Source organism: Anabrus simplex, chromosome X, assembly GCF_040414725.1.
Source record: "Anabrus simplex isolate iqAnaSimp1 chromosome X, ASM4041472v1, whole genome shotgun sequence".
NCBI classification, from domain to species: domain Eukaryota; kingdom Metazoa; phylum Arthropoda; class Insecta; order Orthoptera; family Tettigoniidae; genus Anabrus; species Anabrus simplex.
Genome location: NC_090279.1, coordinates 35,564,971 through 35,591,508, shown reverse-complemented (window position 1 = coordinate 35,591,508; position 26,538 = coordinate 35,564,971). Strand labels below are relative to the sequence as shown.

Here is a 26,538-nt window from a genome sequence, read left to right as displayed (position 1 = left end):
TAAACAACCAAAATTAGTAAACATTTTAAGCTAATCACCCCACCAATAATTTAAAAATTGAGGTATCTACTAATTTTTTTACATACGAATGAAAAAACTCAGCTAAGTGGTACCAAAGAGTCAACTGGTAACTCAGAAATTAAAAGGTTAATCACAAGGAAGATGGGGCTGGAGCCAATACAAACTCACATTTAACAGTTTTATTACAACTATGTATTTACATTGGTACAAACCTTAGCACAGACAATTCTCTTACAGGTCATGACACAACACAGAGTTCTTTGTCACCGGCAGGATCTCTCACTGGTGTAGCACTGATCCTCCAGAGAAGTGCTCCTCCCCACCTCCGAGGCGCATATAGCGAGTGTACTGCAGATAGAGGGAGACTCACTAGATTACTGTTGTTGTGTGTTCCAAGTAACTTATTTGTTCAGTGAGCACTGCTCTAGGAAGTGAACCACCTCCTGGTGACCATGCAGTTTAGCAAGGGTCAGAGGAGTGCAACCATCACTAGCCTTAACATCGAGACTAGTGAGGTCTAGTGTGGTGAGATACTTAATTACTTCAAGGTGACCTTGATATGCAGCCAAGTGTAGTGGAGTGTCACAATGACTAGTCTGAACCTTGAGACTAGTGGGGTCTAGTGTGATTAGGTACTTTATTACTTCAAGGTGACCTCGATATGCAGCCAAGTGTAGGAGAGTCCAACCACTACTAGTCTTAACATTGAGACTAGTGGGGTCTAGTGTGGTGAAGTACTTTATTACTTCAAGGTGACCTGCACGTGCAGCCAATTGTAGTGGAGTGTGACCGCCACTAGTTTTAAATTTGAGACTAGTGGTGTCTAGTGTGATGAGGTACTTAATTACTTCAAGGTGACCTTCACGTGCAGCCAGGTGTAGTGGAGTCCAACCATCACTAGCCTTAACATTGAGACTAGTGGGGTCTAGTGTGGTGAGGTACCGCACTGCTTCAAGGTGACCATTACATGCAGCCATGTGTAGTGGAGTGCAAACATCATTAGCTGTAACACTGAGACTAGTGGGGTCTAGTGTGGTGAGGTACCTCACTATATCGAGGTGACCCCACTGAGCAGCTTGTACAAGAGCAGTAACCAGCAACTCCCTAGTAATACCTCCCTCCTTCACCAGGTACCTCACCACCTCCATGTGGCCCTCTTTTGCTGACAAGAGCAGAGCAGGCACTCCTTGAGTGTGGGTGCCAATGTTCACATCTATTGCACTCCTTCCAAAGGAGAGACAATCCTCTAGACCCCGATTTTTCTCCTCTTCTACAAGAGCCTTCACAACATGCAGCTGCCCCCTCTCTGCAGAATGGTTCAATGCAGTGCGCTTCCAATCCACACAGGGATTTCTTGCAAGAAGGAAATTCACCACATTTACGTACCCCTGATCAGCTGCCCAATTTAGAGTTTGCTGAAGGATTTCGTGACCAGGTTCATACTGGACGAGCAGTTCCTGCCACGGTGGACCTTCCTCTATGTCCCGCCACTCCCTCTCTCTCTGGCGAGAAAGGTTCTCTCTCATCTCGCACGCCAACTCTCGCTGCTCAACAATCTTCTCCCTGTCCTTACATGCTCTCTCGACTTGTTCTTCTCTCTTCTTACATGCTTTCTTCACTTCCTCTTCTCTCTTCTTACATGCTTTCTCCACATCCTCTTCCCTCTCCTTACATGCTCTCTCAAACTCCTCTCCTCTGTCCCTACATGCTTTCTCCACATCCTTTACTTTCTTCTCAAATGCCTCCTCCCTTTGTTCTATTACCATCTCCCTCTTTTTAAGTACTTCTTCCCACAACCTCAGGCTGTTCTGTGTTTCCTTAAGACTTGTCTCCAATTCTTCCATCACTCTGGTGTCTTCTCTTAGCTGCAACTCCCTCATCTCCACATGTTCCACAAGTGAACCATAGAGTGCCGCACACAGTTCGCACCGAGTCTGAAACACACAATAACACCACAAATTGACAGATAATCCTTCTCAGAGCCGGGTACACGGGATCAATTTTAGGTACACTGGCACCATAAGAATTACTTGAAGAAATTTTGATTCACTTGCAAAATGCCGCAGACATGGCAACCATATTATAATGTTATAGAAACTTACTACGTCAGCTGAGTGGCACTGTAGCCACATTGTCAACAAAGAAAGAAAAAATTGAATATGTTGATGGTTTAAACATTGAATTTATTTGTAGTGTAGAACCCTCAGCTGTCATTTTGAATGCTACATGTTTGATATTAACCCTTGTTATGCACTCTCTACAACCTCAAATGCTTTCCATATATTCTCACCGTCTGCCTACTTCGCCGCACTACTGGCGCAACTCCTACGTTGTTGTCACGTTCGCCCGGCTCACCATGAACTGTGCTGCTCGCCTACGCTCTCTTCAGCCCGCCGCTACGACGTACACTCTGTTCTCGTAACTTCTGGACTTGCCTTGCCACGAGTATATAAGTCTACTTCTGCCTCTGATCGCTGGTCAGACATTCATGAGAATATTTTCGAGTGGAGAGAGAGAGAGAGCACACAAGCGGCTGGCCCGTTGTGTTGTTTTAAAATTTGTTTTTATGATGCTACTTTGAAAATTCTATGAAATGCTGGGTGAGCAGAAACCATATTATTTACTTATACTTGTGTTTCCTTTCAAAATTTAAAGACTTGATGGTTTACGAGGGCATGGCCTTCAGGCTATGATTGCAAGTCGGAAACTTGCAGACTCTTTTTTCAAATTGTGTTCAAAATTCTGCTGATGAAACTTTATCATGGATAAACGTCAGAAGTGCTTACACATCAAGAACGACTTTGTTTTGGTGGCATAATATATGCATCCACTATTAACTTTTATTACAATTAAAGCAGCCTCCTCCTCCTCCCTTTTCTGTCTGTCTATCTCTAGCCTGTATATTTCCTTCTTCATACTCTTCTAGTACTTATACAACTATTCCTACCTTAATTAAATTACTCTTTCTTTGCTTCTGGTGGGTTTTGATAAGGATTTTGTGTGTGGCCTTTATTCAGTTGTATTATCGCTCTGTTCTTCTTGACCTTTGTTTTTAACTTGACAAAGATTCGCAATTAAGTATTTAATTTATTTTCCACCTAGTCGATACAATGATTGCTTAAGGCAATTTTTAATGGTCAAAAGTGGTACATGTTTCGTATATTATCAACATCTTCAGCCACATAACACTGTTTAGATGAAAAATATATAAAAAATTGACAAAGTAATGCTTTAGAGGAAGTGTCCTTAAAATTAACATAAGATTGACAAGATTAAAACAAACAAATAACTCAAGAGAAAATATATAAATTATTTCTACAATAGAAAGCAGTCGTCAAGGAAACACTTGTACAATATTCCATAGAGAAATTGTCCTAATAAATATTCTTTTCTTAATAATTCATGAAAAAAGATCAATTTGTAAATTAAAAATTATACAATTTATAAGTAATTATCGAAACGAAGAAATCCTGATATCACAGTGCGGCTCTTATTATTAATGTAGATGAAAATATAACTAATTCCTAGTTGTCAAATCTTATTAAGCCTGCTTTCCTTTGGAACAGTAACTCCTGTCATTCTTTCACAGTTTTGCGCCGGGTGTAATATTGATGATGCAATCTTCCTTGCTCTTGCACCTGAGGAGGTGGAGGAGCGGGGGATATAGGTGTGTCAAGAACTTCCTTGCTGTCACCTATAGCTTCAACTGAGGAGGAACAAGTTGTAGGGCTATCTGTAGGTGGAGAAATTCCAATTCTTTTTTCGTGATCCTTCTCAAGCATTTTCAAATATACTAGAATTTGATAATATAATGGATTCTTATATTCTACAGCCTCATTAAGGTTATCATTTTTCTTTACAAGTTGGTCTAGATGAATGTACAGGTCTTCATATGTGTTCATTAAGGTATGTATTAACGTTCAAAATCACTTATTTCGCCCAAAAATGCCATTTTAGTTTTTTCACCGGAAATGAAAGCTTGAAGTCTCTACTTCAAAATGAGATATAATTCAAGCATATATTCCAACTGTAAGTATCCGGAAATAAGATTTAAATGGCCTCTTGCGCGCGTGATAAGGGGCGTAGCTGCAGTGTCCTGCTTACATGTAAACATCTCGTCAGATTTTCTTATTCAAATTTACCTCGTTGGTGCGGCTTGCCTCCTGAGTATATAGTTCATAGTTCTGACCAACAGATGGCATTACTTGTATATTCCAAAGACTTTTATTCCATTGCTAGGCAACAGACATAAACAAATATGTCAGCTTCCTTTTGGCCATGTGGTCTTTCACATTGTGACTAAAAAGTGTTTGTTTCTTTGTGTGTGTGCATAAAATGGGTTCTAAAAGCCGATGTGGAGGAAATAGAAAGCGAAAATTTCATGGAAACCGACATAGTAAGGTGAATGTCAGTGTTAATTGTGCTGTCAATGTAAATAGTGAGAAAGAAGGTAGGCCTAATGAAAGGGCATCATTTTGTAGTGCTTCTCAGTCCAAACTTTCTTCTGTAAATATTGAATCGGATAGTGTTAGTGACGTTTACAATATCATTATTGACATAGAGTGCTTTGCAAATATATTATCTGCATTAGCTTGCCCTAGTTGCTTCAGTTGTAAAACAGTTTCTGTAAATAACTTAGAAAATCTGAGATTTGGTTGGGGAATGTCCCTTGCATTGTTCTGCAGCAATTGTGATTATGAATTCCCCAACTTTCCAACTTCCAAACGACAGGGTAAATTCGTTGAAGTGAATAGAAGATTAGTTTATGCTATGAGAGAGATTGGTTGTGGACAGAGTGAAGCTAAGAAATTTTCTACAATCATGAACTTGCCCCCACCCCCTTCACCTCCAGCATATTATAAACATGTCAAAGCTATTTCTACTGTCACTCAAGCGGTTGCAGAAGAAAGCATGAAAAGTGCTGCAGAAGAAGTGAAGGTAAGGAGGGGATATGAGTGTGGTGTATCAGTGGATGGAACATGGCAGAAACGTGGACATTCATCTCTCTCTGGTGTTGTTTCTGCGATATCAGTTGACACTGGTAAAGTGCTTGATGTGCATGTTCTATCAAAATATTGTGTAAGTTGTAGGAAACATTCTGCAGATGATAAGAAATCACCGGCGTACCTTTCCTGGCAGGCAGACCATGCAGCAGTGTGTGCAAAGAACTACAGTGGTTCATCTCCTAATATGGAGCCTGAAGGTGCAAAATTAATATTTGGCCGATCCAAGGAGAATAGGGGCTTACAATATATTCATTTTTATGGAGACGGGGACTCCAAAAGTTTCAAGGCTGTGGTAGATTCTGATCCATATAATGGAAAAGATATCACAAAGATGGAATGTGTGGGACATTACCAAAAACGGTTGGGAACAGCTCTTCGGAAACTGTCACAGGAAAAGAAACTGGGAGGTAGGGGTAAACTGACAGGGGCACTCATCGATAAGATGCAAAATTACTTTGGAATTGCTTTACGTTCCAACACAAGCAGTATTCACGCCATGTCAAACGGCATATGGGCCACTTTGTACCACTTGACAGCAACAAAGGACCGTCCCACCCACCATAGGTGTCCTGTAGGAGCTGACAGCTGGTGCTCTTATCAGCGAGCTAAAGCAAATAATAAGATAGAAAAATTTAAATTCAAGTCAGGCCTGTCTTTTGACATTCTTCAAGCAGTAAAGCCTATATATGAGCGACTCACCGACCCAGAAATGCTTTCTAAGTGCTTGCATGGATTGACTCAAAATAATAATGAGTCATTCAATGCCATGGTATGGAGACGGTGTCCTAAAGAGACATATGTGGGCCTTGAGACCTTAAAATTAGGAGTGATGGATGCTGTTTGCCATTTCAACTGGGGAAACAGAGTGGAAATGGAAATATTGAAGAGGATGGGAATTGCTCCTGGCAAATACACATCATCTGGTGTACTTGAAGCTGATGCAGTACGGTTACACAAAGGTGCAAATCAAAGTACTGCAGAACAAAAGCAGAGGAGGCGGTACTTGAGAGGCAGAAGAAAACTAAAAGAAGACAAAAAACTTCTAAATGAAGGTCCAACCTATGGAGCAGGCGAGTTTTAAAGTGCCCAAGTAAGTGAGTTATGTTCATAAGGTAGTTCTAAAACTTCAGTGCTGTTTCTCTAGAATGTAATTTTTTGCACACCTTCCCACATTTGAAATAAATTTAAATATCCTTAAAATTGAGATAGAAAACTCAGTGATAGATTAAATTAAAGCTAATAAATGTGGGGATGTTGTGAACTACTACTTTGTTGATATTGTGAATATTATTAATATTATTGTTATTAGTATAAGCATTTTAACAGGGATGATTAATTATTTTTAAACTTTTGTCAAAAATGATGTCTAGCTCCCTTTCTATTCCTGATAATTAGAAGATCCTAGTTCACAACACTCTATGAATTAAATACTTCAACTTGGTGAAAACAATTTCAAGATTATAACATTTTTGGAAATTTTGACATTTTGAAAATTGATGTGTTTTTTTAATTAAACATTATTTTTCGGTGATGATAAGGCAGAAAATGTTGATTTTATTATAGGAATATGTTAGTCTAATATGTTGTGAATTATGGTACGAAACTCAAAAAAATCGGTTAAGAACTTTGGATTTTCCTTCGCAACGTTTAAACATACCTTAAGCTGCCCTTTTTTAACTTTTTTATGATGGTCAGGTCTTGTTCTATGTTGGTAAATTTATGACCTGTGGCAGTCATGTGTGATCCCATTGCTGAGAATCTTCTATGTTTTTCAGCATTCACATGTTCCAAATATCTAACTTTAAAATTGCGGCCAGATTGTCCTATGTATGTATTCTTACATTCAAAGCATGTGAGTTTATATATTCCAGAATCAAAAAATTTATCTTTTTCCGAGAGATTTATTGTATCATGGTTGAAAATACTATGTTTCATGTTGTTATTGGTGGAAAATGCAATTTTGAAATTTTTTCTCTTAAATAAATTTGTTATTACATGAATGTTTGGATTATTATATGTGAACTTGATATATTTTTCAGTTTTACTAGGTTCGACTGCTAATTTAGATTGTTGCTTCTCCGAAAATTTATTAATTATTTTATCAATCATGTTATTGTTGAAACCATTCAAGAGGGCTTGTTGTCGGATAAACAACAGTTCTTTATTCCTTTATCCAAATCTGAAAGGAATAAAGAACTGTTGTTTATCCGACAACAAGCCCTCTTGAATGGTTTCAACAATAACATGATTGATAAAATAATTAATAAATTTTCGGAGAAGCAACAATCTAAATTAGCAGTCGAACCTAGTAAAACTGAAAAATATATCAAGTTCACATATAATAATCCAAACATTCATGTAATAACAAATTTATTTAAGAGAAAAAATTTCAAAATTGCATTTTCCACCAATAACAACATGAAACATAGTATTTTCAACCATGATACAATAAATCTCTCGGAAAAAGATAAATTTTTTGATTCTGGAATATATAAACTCACATGCTTTGAATGTAAGAATACATACATAGGACAATCTGGCCGCAATTTTAAAGTTAGATATTTGGAACATGTGAATGCTGAAAAACATAGAAGATTCTCAGCAATGGGATCACACATGACTGCCACAGGTCATAAATTTACCAACATAGAACAAGACCTGACCATCATAAAAAAGTTAAAAAAGGGCAGCTTAATGAACACATATGAAGACCTGTACATTCATCTAGACCAACTTGTAAAGAAAAATGATAACCTTAATGAGGCTGTAGAATATAAGAATCCATTATATTATCAAATTCTAGTATATTTGAAAATGCTTGAGAAGGATCACGAAAAAAGAATTGGAATTTCTCCACCTACAGATAGCCCTACAACTTGTTCCTCCTCAGTTGAAGCTATAGGTGACAGCAAGGAAGTTCTTGACACACCTATATCCCCCGCTCCTCTACCTCCTCAGGTGCAAGAGCAAGGAAGATTGCATCATCAATATTACACCCGGCGCAAAACTGTGAAAGAATGACAGGAGTTACTGTTCCAAAGGAAAGCAGGCTTAATAAGATTTGACAACTAGGAATTAGTTATATTTTCATCTACATTAATAATAAGAGCCGCACTGTGATATCAGGATTTCTTCGCTTCGATAATTACTTATAAATTGTATAATTTTTAATTTACAAATTGATCTTTTTTCATGAATTATTAAGAAAAGAATATTTATTAGGACAATTTCTCTATGGAATATTGTACAAGTGTTTCCTTGACGACTGCTTTCTATTGTAGAAATAATTTATATATTTTCTCTTGAGTTATTTGTTTGTTTTAATCTTGTCAATCTTATGTTAATTTTAAGGACACTTCCTCTAAAGCATTACTTTGTCAATTTTTTATATATTTTTCATCTAAACAGTGTTATGTGGCTGAAGATGTTGATAATATACGAAACATGTACCACTTTTGACCATTAAAAATTGCCTTAAGCAATCATTGTATCGACTAGGTGGAAAATAAATTAAATACTTAATTGCGAATCTATTGAAGTGCGATACGGACCATGAAGCTGATTTTATGTAATTGACAAAGATTGTCGTTGTGTATCATGGATTTTGTGAGGCTCTTTAGGGTCACCTATACGAATCTAGTCAGCCCCCATTTTGATCTCATTTAATTCTGTCTAGTTTTCACCAAATTCAAAACTGTGGGTATTTATAATCCTATTTTGTAATTTAGCGCGTTATTGTTCTTGAAAAGTTAAAACTGATTTCCTCTTTGGAAAACATTGCCTTATGTTTCCCTTCTCTCATCCTTTTTTTTTTTGTTTCTTTATATTCTGTACCTACCACGAGCAACCCTCTGGTTTTGTCTGGCAACGCTTCACTGAATCTGCTTGCTAATATTGTATATTTCGGGAATCAGTAACCAGATTGACAACTCTATGTTCGATTTATGTCTTTCGGTGGTCTCGCATATTTCCACCAGTCTTTTGGTACCGTCCTGTTCTGACAGTGAGACAGTCTGATTACGGCCGATGCAATGTTTATATACCATCTGAATTTTTGGTGGATAACAGCCAGGGTATATTTCTTTATATTTGCAACTATTCCATCGCGTTCGTACTGCTTCTTATTCTTTAAAATATATGATAATCAGTTGTACATCACCGTAACCATAAAACTCACGTAACACCCTAGAATATGAACGTTAGCTAGGAGTTACATTAATACCAATCACTCGTGAAAATTATAAATTTTTTATTTAATCTTTATGATATTACAAATTAAAATCCTGTATAACTTAAAGTACCAGTAATGTAAGAGTCTCAAGAAGTACAGAGTTAAAATTTAACAACTGTAGGTCTGATTTGATAGTTCAATCATCACATAAAATACAGCACATTGCACTATGTTGGGCACAAACAGCGTGGTGACTGTGTCCACAGAAATTGGTGATCATTCTTGTCAAATGCGGTGGGCACACTTGGCAATCACTTGGAGTTAATTTAGCACTGTTTTAAAGAAAACTCTATTCTATTCACGACGCTACACAGAGAAGCGAAGGAAATGTCAATTAAACCACCAACAACAACAACTTGCAATAATACTAATGTGTCGTAAATGTTACGACTACACTGATAAAATACTAATTTCAAAACAACCGGGATCATGGATGAACACGTCCAGCAATGCAGCTTACTTCCAACTGAAGGTAGTATGGCGTTCAGTCCACAGAAACGTCCGGGTTTGGAGCAGCAGGCTATGTTGCCAAACTGCTTCGTAAAATTTATGACGTGTTAATATACTAGGGTTAAAATACCTCTATTGCTCGCTATTGCCCGGGTACCACATTTAATGTTTATGATGTTATTTGCCTTATGTCCCACTAACTACTTTTACAGTTTTCAGAGATGCCGAGGTGCGAGAATTTAGTCCCACAGGAGTTCTATTGCGTGTCAGTAAATCTGCAGACACGAGGCTGATGTATCTGAGCACCTTAAAATACCACCGGCCTGAGCCAAGAACGAACCTGCCACGAGGTCAGAATGCCAGCACCTAAACCATCTGAGCCACTCAGCCTGGCTATTTAATGCTTACATTTAGGATAGTAACCTGTTAATTATGTATGATGGGAATTTCTGTATATTTCTTAGTCATCCTTTCAAATTAACAATCAAATTAATTGACAATGGCATGTGTTGACATGTCTCACTATAAGTATGTACACAATTCCAACTGTTACTGGGACCACCAATCAACCTAGGAACTGCAGAAACTGTATTCAACACTCATCTTGGGCCACTTTGGACATTTTCCTTTTCACCCCAAGTTGTTGGAAGTAGGGACTGGACTTAACCATGTATTCGACACTATTTTCAATTATTTGCACCAGCTACCCCCCCCTTGCTGACCGGGCTTGTTACAGATGACTTACCCCCACAGTATTCTTTCCCAGATGGTAATATGTGTACCAAATTCTGCTGAAATAGATCCTGTGGTTTAGGTAAAGATTCGAAGCAACTCCCCTCCTCACACAAATACACACAAAAACCATACGCCTGTTAATAATATTAAGATATCAATTATAATAACAGAAGACACACTACATGCTGTTATGTACAACAAAGCAGTTATTATTGTAATTTGTCACAAGTTATTCGGACTTCCTAAGCATTAGCCTTGAATTTCACCCTTTATTTTCCCACTTCCAATAATATCATAACACTTCAAATAGATTCCCAACAACAAAGGGGTGTAAAGCAAATAGGCTACAACAGATAAGGTAGCCACCTTGGTTTTAAATTGAGTTGAAACCTTGGAATTGACTGGCGTGAGAATGAGAAACCAAACAGAATCATCTCCAGGGTTGAAAATAGCTATCTTCAAATGCTACTTCTTCATTGTATTATTGGATCCATTCTTTCATTGGTGGAAATAGAGAGGCTCGAACCTACAATCTGCTGAATGCAACAGAGATAAACTAATGACAGTATTACTCATGGGAATAATGATGGGCAACTTTAATGCAAAGGTAGGCCAGGGAAAATACGAAGATCTAGTTGGTGCTTCTGAACTGGGTGGTGGTGACCACTTCATGAGAGTTTTTTGATGCCTATCATGATGCATTTTCTTGAAATGCATATGTGGAAATCACCTGCTGACACCGAGAATATTATATGCAATAAAATAGATCTTACCTTGGTTAATATAAGATTTCTAAATAGTTTTCTCTCTGTTAGAACGCATCAACTGTGTTGATTTCTGTTATGCTCATGCACGAAATGTTGGTACAGGTAAAACAATGTTAAGAAGACTGATAAAATACACTGGCATCAACAAGAATGTACACATACATTTACTGAAGGATAATAAAATCAAGATCAAAGTTACAAAGATCTTAACATTTACTTCAAATAAAAAGCCAAATCCTCCCAAAATTGAAAAAGATATGAAGGAAGCTGTGAAATATACAAAGATTTGCAGCACAAGGACATCTCACATCTGACTCCATTAATAGGACAAAGGAATAGATGACTGAGGGGATTATCAAAATAATGGAAAATATGCAAGAGCTTAAGAATATTAGCCAAACTAGTTAAAAAAACAACAATAGGGAAATATACAGGAAAATTAGGAAATCAAAAGAATACAGAGTTAAGTCAAAATGTGAAGAGAGATGTTGTAGGCAAAAAAGTACACTTTTCATGGGACCCAAGGAATACTGGTGTAAACAGGGGGAAAGTGCAATAAGTGGGAAACAAGTTCTAAACAGTATGTAAAAAAGCTCTAGAATGGACACAAAAATTACCAGAGGTATATTGTTAATTTACAGTATTTTAATCGTAACACTGTTACATTACTTACCTCAAATAAACATCCAGTGTAAATTAATTGTGGATAGGACTACTACAATGCCTTTGTAATTCTGCTCATCCACTGACCACCAGGTCGTAGTAATAATATTATGTAATACACTATAATATTTTAATAAGGGTATCTTTCTTAGAAATGCAACAGAATTATCTGTCATGCAACAAATTTTCTCTCTTGATGAAACATTTCAATTACTACATTTGTACCTAATTACAACATTAACACATACTTATTCCAGATGGAAAAACTACACTAACACTGCTTCCTACTGAAATAGACCAGAATCGATTTCTGTTTACACTTCTCTTCCCTTAATGTCCTCTATTTGTTTTTCAAGTTCATATAGGTTATGAAAATTTTCACACCCCTCTACAGATAACAGATATCTACATAAAGTGACTACTGCAGCATTTGCCTCAGTACTGGTAGGCATCACTTCACTGTGCTCTTCTTCTTCTTCTTGTTATGCAACCAACTCCTCCACACTTCTTTCCTCGGCAGTTATCACAGAATCATCCACCCGAAAGGAAGTCCTCAGCAGTGCAGTTTGACTACAGCATTCTCCACACATCAGGAAGCAGGCTTCCTCCTTCTTCTTTCACTGGCAAGCACGAGTTGAAATTGTAGCCTTTCCAAGACTTCTGAATTAAGTAAAGACGGAAACTTAAAATGATAATGAATAAAATATGCTGCACCAGGTTCTTTTTATAGAATGGCTTAAAGGGGTGTATAATACCTACATCCCAAGGCTGCAGCTTGCGTGTGCAGTTAACAGGCAGCAATTCTAACTGCACGTTCCTCAAATCAACATCCACAAGATGTGCAGGGCAACTGTCAATGAAAAGAAGGATTTTCCAATTTAGTGCAGCCATTTTTGAATCCAGAGCAGGTAACTGCCATGGAAAAAAGATCTGAGGTCATCCAAACTTTATAATTCACTATGTAAGCAGTTATTAATGATCGCACACTCATGATGCAACGAGGCTTTTTTGATTTCCCTATCAAAAAAGCCGGAGTCTCCCAGAGCTCACAATATCACCGTGAGACTCCCCGCCATGGTATTTATCCCCTTTGAATGAAAAAGTCTTGCTGGGCAACACACAGCCCAATTGTTCCTGGGTTTGTACTTGTTGGTCAGCTCCGGCAATCTTCTATTGATTTCCTCTTCCACAGTTTCATAACAACTGCGTTTTATTCCCCAGCCATTGGATGCGCTGAAATGTTCAAAGCCCAAAATATTAGACACTTTGCGCGCATTTTCCGAAACATGCCTTTCTGTCCACCATAATGGCGTCGACCTTCTGTCCATAGGACATAAACTAGTTGCTTGGTTATCGTGTCTGCTTTTTGTCCATGCTAATTTCACATAGACCACCCGCCCAAAAACACAACCTTAGTAATATGTTAAAAACAATTATTTCGGTAAGGTAACCCACTCGTAAGAAATGTTCTGCGTCCCGTAAATTCCAAAAGGAAATTCTAAATTCCCATGGAGGGAATTAGATATTTTTCCACCAATAGAGCATATAAAAAATCAGATCAAAATTAGATGTATGGCTTTTCAGGCGTTTGCTCTATTAACCAGCATTTTGTCTTAGGTCTGACACTAGACTCGTCAGAGTGGGATGTGTCAGACCCTACCCACTGATGCTGGGGTGTATGCAGGTGGACCTATCAGAAGCCTAGTTATGAGGCACAGTCTGATAACTGCATACGGGAGATAAAACTCCACAAGGGAATTTATGCCCGCCTAGCAATTCCTAATGGAAATTCTAAATTCCCATGGAGGGAATTAGATATTTTTCCACCAATAGAGCATATCAAATCAGATAAAAAATTAGATGTATGGCTTTTCAGACGTTTGCTCTATTAACCAGCATTTCGTCTTAGGTCTGACACTAGACTCGTCAGAGTGGGATGTGTCAGACCCTACCCACTGATGCTGGGGTGTATGCAGGAGAACTTATCAGAAGCCTATTTATGGGGCACAGTCTGATAACTGCATACGGAAGATAAAACTCGACAATGGAATTTATGCCCGCCTAGCAATTCCAAATGGAAATTCTAAATTCCCATGGAGGGAATTAGATATTTTTCCACCAATAGAGCTAGGCGGGCATAAATTCCATTGAGGAGTTTTATCTCCCGTATGCAGTTATCAGACTGTGCCTTATAATAGGCTTCTGAAAAGTCCACCTGCATACACACCCCAGCATCAGTGGGTAGGGTCTGACACATCCCACTCTGACGAGTCTAGTGTCAGACCTAAGACGAAATGCTGGTTAATAGAACAAACGCCTGAAAAGCCATACATCTAATTTTTAATCTGATTTTTGATCACGTAAATTTGTCGAGTAGGCCACTGCTTATCAGAGTTGTCGTGCAGTTTGCAAAGCATCCCCGGATATTTATAACCTGCTAGTTTCACCAGTGCATTGTCGTAACATGTGTGTTGTCTGGTTTGGAAATCACACCGTGGTTATTCGAAGCATTATAGTTTACTTGCGACGCCATTTTACACTATCTACCCCATCTCGAACAGCCTAACATGGTGTAAATAACAGGAAACATAAAATGTTGCAAACGTAAATCTGAAGATTTTAGTATATTGTGAGCATAGAGACACAGAGGGAACTAACAAAGGTATGTTGTAAATGATGGGAAAACTTAATATGTGGGACAGTAAAAGCAGGACAATACTGTGATTACTTTAAGTTCCATGAAAGTGTTAAGCAGGTTTCTGGAATATACTGACCTAAACCCAACCCAGCAGGGTCTGGATAAGGGGGAAGGAAAATGATGATGAGAGTTCTAGGTCAGAATGAAGGTTAGAGGAAAGACAAGTCACATAGAGAATCTTCTTGTTCAATATAAGCCATGATGCTGTATATGATTACAATTCTGTATCTGGGAAAAGGTTATAAGAGCAATAAAACTTGGCAAGGAAGGAAAAGGCACAGGAGAGGATGGAGTCCTCATGGGAATTTTGAATCAGCTGAATAAAGAAAACTTTAGCATCATCATACAACTGTGTAATGTTATTTACAACAATGCCAGAACAATGCTAACTACAGTATATTAGCGAACACTTGTACTGAATTGTGGGACTGTGAAAATTAGGCCCGCTTTCTACAGAGTTTTTGAGATTACCCCACTAAGTCTAAAATTTATTACCATACTATAACTTCAATATTAATATTTCATGGTGTAGCCTAATGAGCAATGCTAGATTATTTTGAGAAATAAAAGATCATAAATCAGTACGTGTTGCAGACTTTCACGATGAGGCTATTACTTGTACAAGATATGCTGATACAGGGAATATTTCATTTACCTCAAAGACAGGCCCAGGATTGGGTTCTATGCCCCCTATGAGCAGTAACATGGAAATAACTTCATAGAGGCCTCTAGGCTGCTCCTTGTCAGGGAGTAACTTCACAACAGAGTAACTCATTCTGTAACACAAACAGGGTAATATACAGGATAACATTAGTAAACTGACTCCACAAATACCGTAACAAAATTCTAGCATGCGGTTTTTGTACAAAGATATCCATAATGCAAAAGATGTATACATTAATAATAACAACATTAATAGTAACTAAATGTCACAGCTCCCGGAACTAAAAGCGGAGTACAAGGAACTGTCAGACTATTACAAGACCAGCTTTAGGCAAAGGACACGGAACTTGTGAAAATCAAAAGTGAATTTAAAAACAAGCAAGATGAAATGGAGCAATATCAGCGGCGGCAATGTATCCGTATTTTTGGCATTCCGGAATAGGAAGGGGAAGATTCTGATGTCATAGCAATTGGCATCGCAAGAGATCTTAGTGTCGACCTTGACCTTCAAGACAATGAACTGGGTGCGAAGCCACGAGATCTAATAGTGAAATTTGGCGGAGTGAAATCTATATAAATAAAATCATAATGACAGTGTGTCTGTACATTGATTATTTTGGTGAAATTTCCGTACAGTTATCCGTTTCAGGTGTAATAATGACCATCTGCATAATTTTTAGCTTTGGTGTCTGTTTGTCGGTTTGTCTGTCTGTCCTTCTATAACTTGAAAACTACTGGATATATTTCCACCAAACTTCATATTTAGAATTCACCTGTCCTTGGGTAGGTTTTAGCGCAAATATTGTTTCTAAATCACTGAAATGAGTGGGGATTTTTACAAAACCGAAACCATGATTTTGCACTCCCTAAAAGTATACACAACCAAACTTAATAGAAATCTACCTGCCTTAATGAAAATTAATTTCTAAACCTTTTTTCTCATGTGCATCAGTTTGATACCAGGATTAATAAGGAGATATCATTAAGGACCGTTTTTCAGTACAAGTCCCACCAGACTTAACGCAAGAACGGGTGCGTGTAAAGCGTATTTCTTACAACTTAAAAACTACGAAAGATATTTGAACCAAACCTTATATTAGCATCCACCTGTCCAAGGGTAGGTTTTAAGGTCAATACCATTTCAAATTCCCGGAATGGACTGGGGTTTTATAGGAGACCGAAATGGTGATTTTACTCTCCCACAATATATAAAGTACAAGACCAACCTGACTGGAAATCAATCAAACATTTTGGAAATTCAATTCTAATTTCTTTTTCTGATGTGCATTTTTCATCAGGAGGATTAATAAGGGAGATAACATGAAAAGGTTGGTTTCTCAGGATAAGTCTAGCAGACATAGCCCAAAAGGAGTTATACGTGGAACAGATACCTTATCTATCTACATAAATCATATCGTAATGACCGTGTCTCTGTGCATTGACTATTTTGGTGAAATTTTCGTACAGCTTTCCGTTTAAGGGGTAATAATGACCATCTGCATATTTTTAAGCTATAGTTTCCTGGAAGTCCTAAATTTTACCCCTCTCGCCCAAAATCAAGATTGCCTCACAATCTGAAAAATTGAAATTAAGTAAAATTATATGTTTTAGCCGGTAACCTCTGGATATCTTCTAAGATCTTTAAATATTTCACTTTTTATGCCAAAGAATATAAAAATATAGGGAATTTAATGACGGTGCAGACCTTCGTTTTGAGGTATTTTGCGGCTAAACGGCAAGTCCTATCACAAAACGGATGGCACAGTCTCCGTTCAATTTCAAGTGATCTACAACTTTGGTCCTGTGATATTTTGTCATCTCTCTCTCCCTTATAGGGTAGATTTGGCTGTATATTTCGATTGTTCGTAAATTTTGTGCTTTTTACATGTTTGTTACTTACGTTGACACACATATAAGAAAGACAGAGTCATCGAATTTGGCACGCACATTGACATGACCAATGGCTACATGCAAACTAAATTTCATGATTCTAGCTTGCACATAAGTATGTGAAAAATAATGTAGAATGATAAAAATGTACCCAAATTTCACCCATTCAAATATGGTAACTCAATCGAACCCATAAATATGTGAGATACGAGAAAATGTTTTAACACCAAATATGTAGAGCGATAAAAGGGACGTCTGAGGGCACAAACCATTTGTTAGTATGATGTACTGTTTAGGAGCAGTAAATCTCGAAATGAAGGTTTGCACTTACAAACGTGCCCATGCTTATCTGTCATCTATATAAATATAATCATTAAGACCATCTGTCTGTACATTGACTATTTTGGTGGAATTTCCGAAAAGTTATCTGTTTCACTTGTAATAATGACAATCTGCATATTTCTTAGCTTTGGTGTCTGTTTGTCGGTTTGATTGTATGAGTTTTTATAACTTGAAAACTACTGAATATATTTCTACCAAACTTGATATTTAGAATCTACCTGTCCTTGTGTAGGTTTTAGGGCCAATATTATTTCAGAATACCTAAACTTACTGGGGGTTTATCTGAAACCGAAACCATGATTTTGCACTTCCTCAAAATATACACATCCAAAATTAATCAAAATCTACAATCCTTAATGGAAATCAATTTCTAAAACTTTTCTCATGTGAATTTTTTGATAGGAGGATTAATAAGCAGATATCATGAACGGTTGGTTTTGCAGGTTAAGTCCAGGGGACGTAGCCAAAAGGTGTTATATGTGGAGCAGATTCCTTATCTATCTATATAAATACAATTGTAACGACTATGTGTGCCTGTAAATTGACAATTTTGGTAAAAAAATTTCGTACAGCTACCCGTTTGAGGGGTATTAATGATCATCTGCATATTTTTTAGTTTAAATTCCTGAAAGTCCTAATTTTTACCCCCCTCACCCAAAATCCAGATTGCAGCATTATCTGCCAGAGGAGCAAGAAAATTGAAATTTGGCAAAATTATACATTTCAGCCTTTAAATTTTTCATTTTTTCCCCCAAAGAATATCGAAATATGGAGGCAATTTTAATGATGGTGCAGACTTTTGTTTCGAGGTATTTCGTGGGATGGACGGGAAGTCCTATCACATAATGGATGGCACAATCTTCGCTGAATTAGGAGTGATCTTCAACCTTGGTCTTATGACTTTTTGTCATATCTGTATCGCTTATACGTTAGATTCGTCTCTATTTCTCAATTTTAAGTAAATTTGGACTTTTTACCTGCATAATTCATACTTACAGGAAAGATAGTATCATCAAACTTTACACGAACATTGGTCCACCCAGTACCCATATGTGAGCCAAATGCTATGTCACATAATTATCCAAAAAGTAATGCAATGTAAGATAACCTTACTCAAATTTCAACCTATTCAACGTTTCTAACTCAATCTGACCCATGCATAGATGAGATGCGAGAAAATATCATAGGATCAGCCATTTAGATCGCTAAATACTGTGCCTTATGGTACAATCCTTTGTCGATATGACGTACCGTTTAGCAGCAGTTTATCTGTAAATGAAGGTCTGCAATATTGTATATATGCATATACTTTTATATGCCCATCTGTATATATTCATTGATGTCGATTTGTAGCGATAGAGAAAGGGTGTGTTTGCTATTGTAATCAGTACTCCCCACACCGACTTTGACTGGCAGTAGGAATGGGGTCCTTCTCCAACTCCTGTGTAACTGGCATTAGTAAGGAGGACCTACCATTGTAATGAATAATTCACTTCTCGATTTGTCTTGCAGAAGGCAAGGGAGCATGCAGTTTTGTTCAAAAGTTCCCTACCCTACTGTGTTTGGCTCTAGGCCAGGGTGCCTGCCATTATAAACAAATGTTCCAATCCAAAATGTGACTAGCATTAGGCACAGTGGCCTCCTATTTTCATGAAAACTCACTAATTCTGCATGACTAGCAGTAAGCTGGCTGGCAGCAGGAAAAAAGGCCTGTCATTATAATGATAACTGCACAACTCAATTTTGAGTTGTAGTAGGGAAGTGGCCTGCTATTATAATAAAAACTCCTCAACTGTAATCTGTCTGAAAGTAGGAAAGGGGCATGCCATTGTAACTAAAACTCCCCAAATCGATTGTGTCCGTGCAGTAGGCAATGGGGCCTGCAATTATAATGTAAACTTGCCAACTCGATTGTGAATGGCAGTAGGCAAGTGAGCCTGCCGTTATCATCACAACTCCGCAGCCCACACTTTACACTGGAAACAACGTATGGGGACCTCCCCATGCTATTTCTCGGATAAGGCTAAGAGGCATGCAATTTTTAAACAATATCATTTACTGCACGCACAGTATTTACTTCGATATCCGTATACAATGTAGAGTACCGTAGCGAAGCATGGGTAGATTTGCTAGTCTTCCATAAGAAAAGAGGATTCAAGGGAATGGCGGTCACAAGAAGAGAGGATCTGACTGCAACAAGGCTCGCAGTCCTTAAGGAGGCAATTTTGAGTTTTGGAGTACGCCAGATATGGAGCGTTGATGGAGTAATTAATATAAAAATTGGATCAAATAATTATAAAGTGTGCACTGTGGAACAGTTAAATGAAATTGATATGCGGGAGAAAGGGTCACAACATTTTTGTAACTTTCTATTGTAGTTTAAGTTCAAAGTTATCCTTGTAGTATATAATAACTTTTTATCTTAACTCTCTATAGAACGGAATTAGTAATACACTTTACTTCTGCTTGCCGTAGTGATAGACTGGTGTTAGTAGAGGTAGACTGGGTACAGTGCCTCATTTTTATCGTATTTATATCCACGTATATTATTGCTATATTGCCATTATCATACTGATCAAAGTAAATTGTTAGTTACATTCCCATTATTGCCATAATCACCTCCAATATACAGTAACTGATAACATCGTAAGCTACATAAAAATATAAACTGAAAGTGGAAAAACCGGAGTCAACTGCAGTTAGCCCCTCAGATAACAACCTTAAGACAAACGAACAGACTCCCCTCTTCCTTACAAACATTCCTCACAAACTTTCAATTACACCATCCTCCCTCAATATCCCGGGAACCAGTTGTGCAGGCAACACACACCTATTGTCATCTGAGCTCTCTTGCCATTGCCGGTCGACAAGGGACATTATTATGCCACATAAATGCTCAAAGCCTGCTTGCTGAGACGTGAATGGAAGAAATTAAAGTTCTATTTATGTCTCCCAGTTTCCACGCAATATTAATTTCCAAATCTTGGTTAAAACTACACCATGCATTTGAAAGACTGCAGCTGGCGGGTTATACATTGCTTAGATCCGACATATGTTACGACCAGTCTATGTCCTAAAATAATCCATAGGTCTCCAGGTCCGTACAAGCGAAAACCTGAGTTCATGTTCCTGGAAATAACTGCGAGTGAAGTAAAATGTCTTCTGGGTGTAGTATATAAGCCACCAAATGCGGGTTTCTTATGCGATCTAGAAACTCAAATACAAGATTAAGTCACTGAGTACTCTAATATAATTATAATGGGCGATTTCAACATAAACCTTCTTGAACCTAACTCTCCTCAGACTACCCAAATTATAAATTCTTTTAAAGCTTGCAACATAACATTTCTCCCTCTCCATGCCACATATCTCACAGACACATCACACACCTTGAATCTCATGGCCACAAACCAATCTGAATTAGTTCTTCACCATGGTCAAATTAGTGTCCCAGGTATATCGTGGCATGATGCTATATTTATGGCCTATTCTATTAAAAGTCCCAAGTTCAAACCGAAAAGAATTTAATGTCGAGATCTACGACAAATTGATAAGAATAAACTTTTACAAGACGCAGTTGCAGTGCCATGGCATTATATATTTAAACTTAAAGACATAAATGACGAAGTGGCATGTTTCAATCAACATATGATGAGCTGTACGATAGACATGCCCCTGAAAGGACGGCTCGAGTTTCGCGGAAGCCAGCTCCCTGGCTCTCAGATGAGATTACAGCACTTAGGGCTAAACACGATGCTGCTTACAGACGAGTTAGAAAACAATGCATACCTGACAATCTACTTAACTATAAGAGACTGAGAAACGCTACAACCCAACAGATTAGAAATGCGAAATTACGATACACTCACAGTTTAATTCAAGCAAATGTTTCAACATCTGTGTTGTGGAAACCTATAAGGAGCTTTGGCATTACCAAAGGATGAGACGACGACAAAATAAATATACCCTTGGAAAAACTGAACGATAATTTTTCATCCAACTGCACATAAAATGCAGCCCTGAAACAGGAAGCTATTGGCGGGAATTATGCAAAGATGATAAGTCCCAACTGACGAGCCCAACTTAGCACACGAGGGCGAAACACAGGCAACCAAGAATGAGTTAGCTGGAAAATTTATAATGTCCTATAACGGACCATTATATTGGTATTAATTATGCAAAGACGCGAATAGATAGAGAAAACTTCTACTTCTGTCCAGCAACCCACTCAAAGCCAGGTTTGCTATAAATCGGATGACATCAACGGAGAAAGGAAATTACACTATAGGAATAGAGATGATAAAAATGATTCTGGATGTGACATTACCTGCGCTAATTAACATAATTAACTCTTCCCTTGTAGGACAGCACATTTCCCGAAACATGGAAAGCGGGCATTATACGTCCTCAAAAACAAGTAGCTTCCCCTTCTGAGCCATCTGAATTTAGAGCCATCTGCATACTTTCTGCTTTATCCAAAGCGCTAGAGTTCATCGCCCATAGACAACAGACTACATGACGATTTACAACTTACTTGACAAACTACAATCTGCTTTTTGTCAAGCACACAGTACAACAACAGCAGTACTGAAGGTCACAGAAGACACTCCAGAAGCAATGGACAATACCAATATAAATGGTCCGTTATTGGACATTATAAAATTTCCAGCTAACTCATTCCTGGTTGCCAGCGTTTCGCCCCCATGCGCTAGGCTGGGTTCATCAGTTGGTACCTAGCACACCTACCAAGACGCTGGCTAATGCATACCGTGGAGAATACGCCGAGGGGTCAGACAAGGAGGTATAATATCACCGATACTCTTTAATCCTTATTCTGAGCACATATTCAAAGAAGCCCTATTTGATGTAGAAGGAATTTCAGTAAATGGTGTCAAACTCAACAATTTGCGCTACTGAGATGACACAATTGTCTTTTCAGATACGATGGAAGGGCTGCAGAAGTTGATGAACAACATTTCTGAAACAAACAAGAGATATGGTCTGGACATCAACACTAATAAAATAAAATTTATGATCAGTAAGAAGAATATCCGAGGCGTGAATCTGTTCCTGAATGGAACAAGTACAGAGAAGGTTTCACACTATTCATATATGGGTACCATCATTAACAAAGCATGTGACAATTCGCAAGATATAAAGTGTCGCATTGGACAAACGAGGAGTGTTTTCAACTCAATGAGCTCAACCTTCAAGAACCACGACCTTACAATGGATACCAAAATGTGGCTCCTTAGGAGCTGTGTGCTTTCAGTTCTCTTTTATGGTGTGAAAACATGGACCCTTACAAAAGCCACCATTGCTAGACTGGAAGCATTTGAACTCTGGCTATACAGAAGAATTTTCAGAATATCATGGATTCTGAGACTTACAAACGTTGAGGTTCTACGCCGAGCTAACAAGAGACCAGAGCTGATCAACACTAAGTGTCGTAAACTACAATATTTTGGACACATCAGGACAAATCAGAAAATATATGAGCTACTTCAACTTATTCTGCACAGAAAAATAGAAGGAAAAAGATCTCCTGAGTGAAGAACAATTTCCTGGCTCGACAACCTTAAAACCTGGTTCAACAAAACATCTGCAGAACTGTTCCAAATTGCAATGGATAAAGCCAGAATAGCCTTGTTGATCACCAATGTCCGAGACGGACAGGCACGCTAAGAAGAGGAAAAAAATGACAGAAATGTTAACAAAAAGGGATATGAGAGGGATACAGCTGTGAAACAAAAAAATACAGATATTTGGTGCATTTAATGCAATACAGATATGGAAGTGGCTCCTCCACTAAAAGACTGTAAAGAGAAAAAGAAAGATCAGAGAGAAACATGGATGAGAATGAGATAGGTAAAATCAAAGAGGAAGCTGTACTTAACATCTCGTTAGGGTATTAAACAGAGAATGAAGCCACCAGCAAAACTATGCATTATGATAGGAATATAAGGAAAATAATTAAAAGAAGATGAAAACAGAGAAGATACATGCAGCTAGTAGCACATGCAGAGGTGCCAGACTCTATGACATACTTAAAGTCTGGGAAGAACCTCAAATACTAAGTTTATATAATGACTAGCAAATGTTCCCTTGCTTCACTGTGGTATTCTACTCTGTATATGTATTTCTTGGTAAATTACTGTAAAGGCAGTGAATAACATTATATTACATTGCATGTCTCTTACTGATATCCGAGAAACAAAACAGGGAAGACGCCATGACTTGTTTCTGATGTAAGGTAGGCATTGGGGAAGTTTTATTGATAATGGCAGGCCACATTTCCTACTGCCAATCACAATCGAGTTTGGTAGCCTCTACTGAATGACAGGCTCACTTGGCAACTGCCATTCACGGTAGAGATGGAGAGTTTTCATTATAAAGACAGGCCCCTTTTCCTAATGCCAATCACCATTGAGTTGAAGAGATTTCAATATAATCAAGAAATGCAGCGCTATATAACATATCAACAACTGAGACACAACAATAAATCATAGGAGCAAAGTTGTAGATCTCTCCAAATTAAACAGCGATTGTGCTATCTGTTTTGTTATGCGCTGTACCATTTAGCCACAAACTACCCAGAAACAAAGGTCTGCACCATCATTAAAATGCATCCATATTTTGATATTTTCTGGGGCCAAAAGTTATACATTTGAACAGCTTGGTATTTTACCTCAAAGAAAAGTGTGTCCAGGTTTCAGGATTAGCACTCACATACATACAGAGTAATTAAGGAAGAAAGTAATACAGTAAGAAAGTTGAAATTAATATAAAATAGGATTATAACCGAGGACAGCCGGATAGGACATACCGTATTTTCTCACCTAATTAATGTACATTTTTTATGAAAAACAGGTGAAAACTATATCTATATTACATGAAAACTTTGGATGCGTAAATTATTCAAGCAATTCAGGTATTTAAAAAATATTTACAATTCATTTACATTTAAAATGTATATCAAATATAATATAAACACAAGACATTGACTCCATATGCAGCGGCTATTTCTTGTCCTTTAAAATACAGCATTTCATGAGAAATGGCATATCCAACGTTGCGTAACAAAATCATATATGTAAGCAAGTTACTTGCAGAAACTTGCTGCTTTTAGGTCCACGAAATGCACTGCGAGGCTTCTTAGTCGCCTGAAGTGCACTTCTCTCTTATCGCAGTAGCGCACGTTGCAATCGGACTCTCAATACTTGTGGCCCACTACCCTATCCCCGTATGTTTTGGCGTAACTGATCACCGCGAGTTTATATGAAGCAGTATTACTCGAATTCTTGCTCAGTGTGGACTAACAAACAATTCTGAGATCACAGGAAATGCATGTCCCATACCCAAAACACTCCAAAAATATATGTTTGTACCAGACTGGAATAGAGCATTACTAGTCACTTCTGTGCTGATTCCCTCACTGAACTAGTGCAGTGGTATTTTCTACCAGCAGATAAGAGCACGCTGCCAGGTGTTTGGGATGCCCGGTTTCACAACAGGAAGGCCGCTACTTGAGTAGCCGACATCTGTATTACGAAACGCATCCAGAGCTGCGTGATGGATGTTTGAAGAATATGTAAACATTTCTTTTCCTCCACTTTGGACACAAAAATATTGGGATGCGTAAATTATGCAAGGGCGTTAATTATGTGAAAAAATATGATATATGCAAATACCAAGCAGATGTATTGCAAAATGAAATGTTTCGCACTAAATTGTGATGGTATGAGTTACGGATATAAGAATGTGGTAACAGTGGATAAATTTAGGCACAGAGATCCTAAAACAGATAAGAAGATGACTTATGGTGTTATTACTTAAGCCGAACACATTAACTGCAGGAAAGAAATAATAAATAAAGTCTGGGGTAAAATAAACTATACTGAAATTACAAACAAGCTATGAACATCAACATTCATCATTGTAACATGAGAGGCGACCACGGAGTCACATATCTATGCATCTTGGTACTGTATGTGTTCCCTTCAAAACGATCCGTTGGAGAGAGTTCAGTTCCCCGGACTCACACCTGTAGATGGCCACATATGGGTCATACTGAAAGAATTAGTTTTCCAGTCAGGCATCTCTATCTAGGAATGTAGATGAATATTAAAAGAGAAAACTCTCTCTCCAATACCCAGTATTGACAAATTTGTGAACGATCTACAGGAATCTTATGATCAATGCATGACTCATTAGGCCACACATTTTGACAGACTTACACAGAAAATTGTATACCAATCCATGCCAGTGCTTCAAAATTAACACATTATACACTGCCTATCCATACATATGAGGAAATGGAATAAGCAAACAAGACATCAGCCAGTTACCCAACAAAGAGCGTTTTTACAATTCTCTACATGACTAGTGGGATCTCAACTTGATTTTGCTGATTAACATGTCTCTCAGCGTTGCAGTCCACCTTCATATAGCAACAGCGACTGCAGTCAGACTAGCAACTCCATGCCATGGAAAGGCTGAGCATTGCATGCTTCAATTTGTAACAATGAAATCATGTTATCCCTTCGGGATAAGTGGAAGAACAGAGAGACAAATGGAGGCATGTAGAAACAAGGGCCTATGGATAGCTCTGATACACTGTGATCCTTCTGTTTACCCTTGTAAGCTGTATTGTATAGATGAACTATTTCCAGGTCTTGGGAAGATTCGCTTCACTTCATAACAAGCCTAACTTCTTCTCAAAATCTCTACAATTATCGTTATGAAGGATGCACACTGGTACCAGTCATGCTGAAGGGAGTGCATTTACAAATAAACCTGAACATAAAAATACTATGATTACAAGTAATAACAATACATAACATTAGTATGATATGGACAAGGAGAATATTTGAGTGATACATGTAACATAAATATTACATTATTTTATGATTTGTCTTAGTTGTGGCAGTGAATATACAGAGCAGGAGGTGGCAAGTTAATGAACTTCATGAATTATTTTACTTTATACGAGTATACTGAGTCGAGTTCTAAAAACTGACCATGTAAGTCATATGTACTGCAAGTAATATTTGTTTATACCCATTTCTTTAT

At 37.8% G+C, this 26,538-nt stretch overlaps 1 protein-coding gene across 1 annotated transcript in view; it reads right to left on the bottom strand.

Moving 5' to 3' along the window:
• Positions 1–229: 229 nt before the first annotated feature.
• The window catches only part of LOC136886394 (espin-like), a 65,186-nt gene continuing 38,877 nt past the window's right edge, over positions 230–26,538 (bottom strand). Inside the window, exons 3-4 of the mRNA XM_068230515.1 lie at positions 15,227–15,347; positions 230–1,955 (exon numbers count right to left, since the gene is read on the bottom strand). Coding sequence (XP_068086616.1) covers positions 423–1,955; positions 15,227–15,346 — 1,653 coding nt within the window. The 5' untranslated portion in view covers position 15,347 and the 3' untranslated portion in view covers positions 230–422. The remainder of the gene's footprint in view (positions 1,956–15,226; positions 15,348–26,538) is intronic.